Here is a 9,087-nt window from a genome sequence, read left to right as displayed (position 1 = left end):
GCAGCAGCGCCGCATCTAGTGGCTTCAACTGGACAGGCTAACAAAAGCATTAAAATGCAACGACACTTACATCGTCATCGCATCTTGTGCGCCACTGATACTTAATGCACACCTAAAATTCGAATGCAACGTTTTTGCATTCGAATGTGGATTTTTATTTTAAATTCGACAAATATTCGAAATTCGATTTTTTTTTGACAGCCCTAGTGTGTATGATGGTCACAGACTTCATCCAGTCCATTCCATTCACTCAGCAACAAAATCAAACGTGTGATATTTTGAGCTGGAATAGCTTAAAAGTCTGATAGTGTACAATCCTCAGTTGTTTAGTGTACAATGCACAGTTTTTCTTGCATAACTACTTACAAAGTCGGCAAGCGTACGATACCTACTGCTTTAAACTTTGTGTAATGTATTCCAGCCTTTAGCTTCAATCAATGGTCTTTTTAGACTGAGGAGAAAGTTTTGAGTTCTGCACATTGCGGTATGCTTTTATAGTACAATGAACTCTTATCCCAAAGGATTATGGACATTTCTGATTTGTCCCGATCTTGTGCGTTTACCTCCAGGTTCTCATAATCGCCCATCTCCTGAGGATCATCGGTGTCGGGCTCAATCACTCCTTCATTGTCAATTTCTGAAGAAACGTTCACATAGCAGCGTAAGCATTCGAAACTGTTGTTACAAAATAAGAGCATATTCTCCACACAGACATTCGCAAATGATAAATCTCACCAAGCACCAAATGAGATTAAAAATTGACTGTGCAGGGTAAAGCTTTACTGGCAAGTTATCTGGTAGCATTTTTAGGGACTGCAACATATTGCGCCTTTTAACAGCTTCTTTACCTTCAGAAGTTTATGTAGTCACAAACAGCTTCTTTTTTATCTCTACAGTCAAACGATTTCAGCCTCTAGTTTCCAGGACACTACAAAACAGACTTTAATGTTGCTTTAAAGGTTCATTTTAGAGCCTAGATATCAGCTTCATATCAGACGCTGTTGGCATCCGTTTCATTGTCTACTAACTGCCCAAGTTTGAATATCAAAAATGAAGCTGATGTTGCACATTGCCATAGAGCGAGAAATCGTGAGCCAGCAATAGCTCGAAAAGTTTAGTTTATGTTCAGAGCTATTACCAATCCACAGAAAAGGCCAGAGCGATGGCATATGAGGAGCAAACAAAAGATATTAAAGGAGATATTAGAGTCAACATACCTAATTCACTCTCTTCGCTCTCAGTTGGCGGGGCGGGTTCGGGTTCTTGCGCTGCTTTGGGGACCCCATCACATGGACAGCTTCCCTACAGACAAATGAAAACAAAGACAGCGGCAATCTTTAGAAAATATCATAAAACAGCCCTGCCACAGTTGCAGATCACGTACAGTGGCATGGATCTAAAGCACTGACAGTCACTTCAGAGCTTTCACCAATTCGTTTGAGAAAAACTACCATCAAATACACACTGAAATGCAAGGATCTTCACGACAAACCACCAAAACTGGAAGAAATTATGACAGAAATACTGTATACTAAAATGCAATTCTTATAAATGAATGATACTAGTATTATTTTTTGAAAAACATTCTAGATATTTTTCATCCACATTTTAATTTACGCAGTTCTGTTTTGTCTCATTTGACAAAAAAAAAAAAATGAAATGCTTTGTTGCAAATTATGTGATGTATTCATTTGATTATTTCATAATGTATTTAATTTTTAGAGTTTTATATATTTATTTCATTCGACAAATGATAATATTAATAATATAAATAACATGTATTTAATCATAAAACACAGAATCCAGAATAAAATAAAATGGAATACACATAATTTAGGGAAAGATAAAAATGGACTTCATTAAAAGGTAACTTGGAAATGAACAAGCTAGTTATGTTTACATTCACTCTCAAGATCTATGAAACATGTGGAAAGCATTTCTTTCCCCATTAATGGTAAATGAATAGTCATTAATACATCCTTGTATATATTATATATAATATTATTAATATTTACAGACCGTTATGCTGTGTGTGTGTTTGAGGTTGTGTAATAAAGACAGTAAAATAATTCTGATTCTACAATTCTGAATAATTCTTCTCGATTTCTTTTCCTACCTTGCATGATGAGCTGTCATTCTTTGTTGGTGATGGTATGTTTCCTCCCATTCTATAATAAAGTAACATATTTGCATTTTATAGGAGTCATACAGGGATGTTTATGTATCTGTGTGCTCCATTGAAAAGTGATGAAGCTAGAACTTTCTGGGAGCCACATGTCATGCTGGATGCGGGTGTGACTGCTCACACAGACACTAAACTTTGACATAGAAACCTACATTATTACACAGCGCACTTCATAGTTTATCATTATTGTAAAGGAAAAACATAACATTTGGAATCAATACTGAATGCAAAACCATAAACAACACAAACAAGCACTGACCCCTGCAGCCAGCTCTTAAAGAAGCCCATCTCTGGCAGATGCAGCACAGATGGATTTTCTTTGCACAGCTGCACAAAGGCCTTTAACTCCGACACTTTCCGCGAATCCATATTCCACAACACCAACCAAACTCAAGCAGAGAAAACAATGTGCTGGAAAACAAGGAAACGTGCGTTATTATTATTATTATTCCCTTCACACGACGTGTCCGATCAGAGCGCGGGCTTAATAAATCATGCAACGCCAAGGAACTGTGAAATGCAACAGTGCAGGAAATAACCAGTAATTAGTGGTGTACGGGATTAACGCACGCGCTGCATAGAAGCTTCTGGAAATAATGCGCGAGGAAGCGCAATTTGTTACATCGGCGTGGAATTTTAATTATTCTTTTATTCAACGGTCTCAATAAACGTTCGTTCAAAAAATAAAACGTTAATGTTGTACCTGAAAGAGCAAAGTACCTAAAACGCGCTTCCCCAGCAGCGATTTGAGGGTCGCGAGATCGCACTCGTTCCGCACGCGCGAGACTGCGAATTTTGCGCAGGCGGGAATTAAACTACTCACTCACTACTATGACAAAACCAAAACAACAGGGGTCCTTCTGGCACTGCAGTCGTTTTGGAGTAAATGCAGTACATGTCCAAGATCTACTTTTTATGGTCTTGGAAAAATGGACTCGCAGCTTTAAAAATATATTTAAAAAAAACAAATTTAATTAATTAATTATGTTATGAACGTGATTACATTCTCTCTATATAAATGTACATTTGCTGATCGCAAATCTGATTTACTGTGTGAAACAGGGCAGTACACTGACTGCATTGAGACTCTTTGAATAAAACCCATTCAATACACCTTTGTTTTGCTTTTTAATGTGTTTTTCTCTTTGTTGTTATTTGTAGTAGTATTGTATAATGTTGTTCAGTTGTTAATAAAGAAAAAAAAGAAAAGAAAAAGAAATATTGCACAGATATGTTGCGGGAATTAAACTACTCACTCACTACTATGACAAAACCAAAACAACAGGGGTCCTTCTGGCACTGCAGTCGTTTTGGAGTAAATGCAGTACATGTCCAAGATCTACTTTTTATGGTCTTGGAAAAATGGACTCGCAGCTTTAAAAATATATTTAAAAAAAACAAATTTAATTAATTAATTATGTTATGAACGTGATTACATTCTCTCTATATAAATGTACATTTGCTGATCGCAAATCTGATTTACTGTGTGAAACAGGGCAGTACACTGACTTGCATTGAGACTCTTTGAATAAAACCCATTCAATACACCTTTGTTTTGTTTTTTAATGTGTTTTTCTCTTTGTTGTTATTTGTAGTAGTATTGTATAATGTTGTTCAGTTGTTAATAAAGAAAAAAAAGAAAAGAAAAAGAAATATTGCACAGATATGTTGCTCTTCTCATGTAAAATCATAGGAATAACAATTTAAGCATTCTGTCTTTTTCAGAAGGATAGTATGTATATGAAAGCTTGCGCTATACCCCATAAATATGTATAATATCCATTGAAGAGTATTCAAAAATATGATCTCTGTAACTCTTTCTATGGTATTTATATATCTTGTTAATTTTGATGTGCTTTTGTTTGGAAATTTGCTCATTTATTAAAGAATATTAAAGAGAGAGAGAGAAAAAAACAGCCTAGAAGTCGTACTGTTTGGTTTTCATAATTATGAAATGTCCCATTTCAATCAATATTATTTTGTTAAATTGTAACCTGTTTTAGGCAAATTCTATATACATAAAATATAAATAAATCTATATTTGAGATTTTTTCATCTCTAACACTAGAATACAACAATGAAATTACAACAAAGAAAAAAAAATACAAAAATAATAAATCGGTTAAAAAATGTAAAAAGTTATGTTTGATCCACAAAAAAAAAAAAAAAAAAACAAGAAACAAAGGGTCCTCCATCATTCAGAGTCGCAGATTGTAACTGTCATAACAGAGCTGTCCAATCAGAGCGCTGGAGCCGCTCTCACTCCACCAATCGGAGCTCAGAGTCTTGCATGGGGCGTGACACTGTCACCTTCCATGCGATCATGCTTACAGTTGTATGAGTTGAGTAAGAACTTACATGTGCGTTGTTCTTTTTTTAGTATGTTACCTTTAGGTTAACAATCCGAAATCATTTCGGTTCATGTATTTCTAATGCACGCTGTTGTGCGAACTTATTCTACCTCATGTTGAAAGTCGGCGGATCAGTGCAGCTGATCAGAAATCTCGCGTACTTGCGGCAATGTTGCATTCCAGCAGCGGTAAACTGAGAGCCGCCGTCCAGTGCGTTACTCGCTCTCACTGGAGTCCAGGTAATGTATTACAGTTATACTTACTAATTTGCAGGTCTGTCATTCAATGCAACGTATTAATTTAACTCCTAGCTGAGTTTTGGGGACATGGCAGGAACCTTGCTGCTGCTGATGTTTGTGAAGACAAGCATTGTACTGGGATTGTGCAGAATATTAATGATATTAAGAAATAATATGATGTTTATGATTAAGCACTGACGAATAAATTGCATTGGAGATTGCTAGTCACCACCCTGACCTCATCATTTAGCCTATATAGATGTCACTTAATATCTATCTTTTGCACCCCAACAAAAGATCTTGCATTAGCTGTTACAGTCAAGTGGTTTTTACTTGTGTTTCAAAGTTGATGTAATTAAAATTGATACCTTTTATTGTCTTGTAACATTAACATGCAATAGTTATTTCACAATTTAATGTTTCACAAGATTTACTGTATTTCTGATCAAATAGTGTGAGTGTGTGACATGACATGAGGCCAAGTATGGTGACCCATACTCGGAATTAGTGCTCTGCATTTATCCCATCCAAAGTGCACACACACAGCAGTGAACACACACACACACCGTGAACACACACCCGGAGCAGTGGGCAGCCATTCATGCTGCGGCGCCCGGGGAGCAGTTGGGGGTTCGGTGCCTTGCTCAAGGGCACCTCAGTCGTGGTATTGAAGGTGGGAGAGAGCGCTGTACATACACTCCTCCCACCTACAATCCCTGCCGGTACGAGACTCGAACACGAACGCAACCATTGGGTTACGAGTCCGACTCTCTAACCATTAGGCCACGACTTCCCCTTCCCCAAATAAATGACCCTGAAGCTTTGAACAGTAGTGTACATCAAAATAGGGAAGTAAAATGGGTTGCAAATGCAGTTGACTGTAGCTTTGTTTTGTTTTACAGGGTCTGTGTGGTGTCACTGCAGGAATGTGTCTGTGAAAACAGGAGGATGGAAAACCAAGAAAGTTCCTCAGAGATACCTGGGTCAGCCAAGCCCGTACACACACTCTCACCTCATCAGATATGGTGAGAGAAACCGAGATTAGTCTCCTTTTCAGTTTTTTCATTTGAAGTTGACAGAAAATCAGAACTGACCTTTACGAGTCTCACAATGTAGGTTCTTGGTCTTATTGTGAACAATTGATTGTACACATTTTTACAAAGATGAAAAATGTGTTTGTAATCTTTGACTAAAATGTAACAGCTTGCTTCACTTCTGAAACAACTTTCATTTTTGGCTGATGTCACTTAGGCCATGCAGGCTATGTATAATAGCTATTTAGCCCTTGTTATAGATACTACTGTTGTAGATAATAAAGCCTTTACAAATCTTTAATTTAATTAACACATTAACGGCCAATAATATAATGATAATGGAATGCCAACTTACTTTCTGGAACAAATCAAACACATTTTTTGTTGTTAATTGTTTTGTTTCATTTTGAAATATACTACTATTCAAATGTTTTGTGTCAGTAAAAATGTGTTAGTCTTATGTTCACCAAGGCTGCATTTATTTGATCAAAATACAGTAAAAACAGTAATATTGTGAAATATTATTACAATTTAAATTAACTGTTTTCTATTTGACTGTTTATGTATTTTAAAATGTAATTTATTCCTGTGATGCAAAGCTATATTTTCAGCATCATTACTCCAGTCTTCAGTGTCACATGATCCTTCAGAAATCATTCTAATATGCTGATTTGCTGCTCAAGAAACATTGAATATTATCAATGTTGAAAACAGGTGTGCTGCTTAGTGCTGCATGGTTTATGGAAACCATGACACATTTTTTAAAGAATAATTGGATTAATAGAAAGTTCAAAGGACCACCATTTATCGAAATAGAAATCTTTTGAAACATTATAAATGTCTTTACTGTAATTTTTAAGCAATTTAATGTATTTGACCCAAAAAACAAAAAAAAACACGGTAGGTGTACCTAAAACTATAGAAAGTAAAATGGCTTGCTCTGGGCTGTTTAATAGCCTTGCAAATGTCTTCGTCTCATAGGTGAGGTGACGCCAGGTCTCACCCAGACCGAGTTTGAGTTTCGCCGGCAGCGCTTGGCGTCTCTGATCAAGATGCAGGTGGAACGACTAACAGGTTCTGGAGCCTCTTCAAACTCCTCCCACATTGTCATCGTCCTATCGCATCCCATTCGCTACATGACCAATGACATCCCTTACCCGTTCCACCAGAACCAGGACTTCCTGTACCTGACAGGAATTATGGAGCCGGACAGCGCACTGGTGATGTACGGATCGGGTAAGCCCGACCAGGCCGTGTTATTCGTCCCACGGCGAGACCCGTCGCGAGAGCTTTGGGATGGCCCTCGCTCGGGGAAAGACGGGGCAGCTGCTTTAACGGGTCTAGAGCGGGTTCACAGCACAGAGGAGCTGGGTGTAGTGCTAAAAAGCTTGAAAGGTAAAAAACGATCATACATTTACATGCTTTCAAGGTTTACATGTGCATCAGTATCTTACTCTTTTTTTTTTTTTCTCTTAGGAGGAACTATATGGTACGACAGCTCTCAGCCTTGCCATCCACATTTACACCAGACTCATGTGCTCCCCCTATTGGAAGGAGGACAGCTGACGAAGTCTCTCCGACCCCTCACTCATTCTCTCAGAGCCATTAAGAGCCCAGCAGAGGTCACTCTGATGAAGGCGGCAGGACGGATCACTGCCCAGGTAATGAATCTCTAATAACAGTACCGTATGTTGTGGGAAATTACTTTAAAGGAAGGTCTGGGTGATCTTGGGTGGCTTCGTTAGGTTGAGGAAAGTAAGATGTTCATGTAAAGTCTGAGTGAATTGATCATTTCAGTTATGAGGGACTTGATGAAGGTTAAACATGCACTATGTTAAGCAATGCGTTTATCTTCAGGCATTTAAGAAGACGATGGCCATGTCAAAAGGAGACATTGATGAGACAGTTCTCTATGCAAAGGTGAGCAGAGGGACTCAATTCATGCGAACATGCATAAACAGTCAATTTAAACAAAAGATTTAGTGTTTAGCAACCTGTATCCTATTATATATCATATTATATGTTTCTTCAACTTTTGTTGTTTGATTTTAATGGAAACTTTTTTTTTTTAAATAAAATGATTTGTTCTATATATGAAGGTCACATTAAAATGATCACATTAAGAGTTTTTTTAATTGGCTTCAATCATTTAGTTTTATAAGCCTTCATAAAAATGGTTGATTTACACAGGGTGAAATAAGAATGATAGATTTGAGTGAAAATACATTACCGTTTAAAAGTTTGGGGTTGGTACGAAGTTTTTCAATATTTTTAAAAATAAGTCTTACGCTCAAGAAGGTTGCATTTATTTGATACAGTATTTTAATAAAATTTAACATGTAATTTATTTCTGTGATTCAAAGCTGAATGTTCAGCATCATTACTCCAGTCTTCAGTGTCACATGATCCTTCAGAAATCATTCTAATATGCTGATTTGCTGCTCAAGAAACATTTCTTATTACAACCCCAATTCCAGAGAAGTTGGGACATTTTGTAAAATGCAATAAAATCAAGAATCTGTGATTTGTTCATTCTCTTTAACTTTTATTTAATTGACAAAAGTACTAAGAAAAGATTTCCAAAGTTTTCACTGACCAACGTAAATGTATTTTGTAAATATGAACAAATTTGGATTTTGATGGCTGCAACACACTCCAAAAAAGTTGGGACAGAGGCATGTTTAACACTGTGTCACATCAACCTTCCTTTTAATTAATGTTTAATTGTTTAGGAATTGAGGATACTAATTGTTAAAGTTCTGCAAGTAAAATTTTTGTCCAATCTGGCTTGATACAAGACTTCAGATGCTCAGCAGTCTGTGATTGTTGTTGTCTGATTCTCCTTTTCATGATGAGCCATACATTTAGGAGACAGGAGACAGATCTGCTGGCCAGTCTAGCACATTCACTCTGTCTACGAAACCACGCTGTAATAACCATGGACTTCCCATGAAAGACATCATCTTGATGGCAGTATATATCTCTGTACAATCCCCAGTATATGCGTCCATGTCAGTAGTACCTTCGCACATATGCCAGTCACCCATGCTGTTTGCTCTGCTGCACCCCCATACCATGACAGACGTTTGCTTTGCTTCTGTCGCTGATGAAAGTCTGGATGGCCCCTTTGGTCTTTGGGACTGAGAACTCAAAATCCATTTTTCCCGGAAACAAGTTGAAATGTGGACTCAACTGAGTACAGCACACATTGTCTTTTTGACTCTGAGATGAGCTCTGGCCCAGAGAACCCGGCAGCATCGCTGCATAGAATTGATGTA

General features: G+C 37.3%; 2 protein-coding genes across 4 annotated transcripts in view; one reads left to right on the top strand and one right to left on the bottom strand.

The window, feature by feature from the left end:
* The window catches only part of st13 (ST13 Hsp70 interacting protein), a 10,194-nt gene extending 7,207 nt beyond the window's left edge, over nucleotides 1–2,987 (bottom strand). The window contains exons 1-5 of one of the 2 annotated variants that reach the window (XM_016563743.1): nucleotides 2,889–2,987; nucleotides 2,445–2,596; nucleotides 2,117–2,168; nucleotides 1,218–1,302; nucleotides 564–637 (exon numbers count right to left, since the gene is read on the bottom strand). In XM_016563743.1, the coding sequence (XP_016419229.1) occupies nucleotides 564–637; nucleotides 1,218–1,302; nucleotides 2,117–2,168; nucleotides 2,445–2,554 (321 nt within the window). In that variant the 5' untranslated portion in view covers nucleotides 2,555–2,596; nucleotides 2,889–2,987. The remainder of the gene's footprint in view (nucleotides 1–563; nucleotides 638–1,217; nucleotides 1,303–2,116; nucleotides 2,169–2,444; nucleotides 2,597–2,888) is intronic. The other variant, XM_016563744.1, reaches the window with a different exon arrangement.
* Nucleotides 2,988–4,513: 1,526 nt separating this feature from the next.
* The window catches only part of xpnpep3 (X-prolyl aminopeptidase 3, mitochondrial), a 22,272-nt gene continuing 17,698 nt past the window's right edge, over nucleotides 4,514–9,087 (top strand). For both annotated transcript variants that reach the window (XM_016563776.1, XM_016563775.1), the window contains exons 1-5: nucleotides 4,514–4,775; nucleotides 5,678–5,800; nucleotides 6,791–7,204; nucleotides 7,286–7,470; nucleotides 7,667–7,729. In XM_016563776.1, the coding sequence (XP_016419262.1) occupies nucleotides 4,706–4,775; nucleotides 5,678–5,800; nucleotides 6,791–7,204; nucleotides 7,286–7,470; nucleotides 7,667–7,729 (855 nt within the window). In that variant the 5' untranslated portion in view covers nucleotides 4,514–4,705. The remainder of the gene's footprint in view (nucleotides 4,776–5,677; nucleotides 5,801–6,790; nucleotides 7,205–7,285; nucleotides 7,471–7,666; nucleotides 7,730–9,087) is intronic.

The sequence above is a fragment of the Sinocyclocheilus rhinocerous genome, unplaced genomic scaffold (assembly GCF_001515625.1).
Source record: "Sinocyclocheilus rhinocerous isolate Xijiao unplaced genomic scaffold, SAMN03320098_v1.1 scaffold950, whole genome shotgun sequence".
Taxonomy (NCBI): Eukaryota; Metazoa; Chordata; class Actinopteri; order Cypriniformes; family Cyprinidae; genus Sinocyclocheilus; species Sinocyclocheilus rhinocerous.
This window is presented reverse-complemented; position numbering and strand designations above follow the sequence as displayed.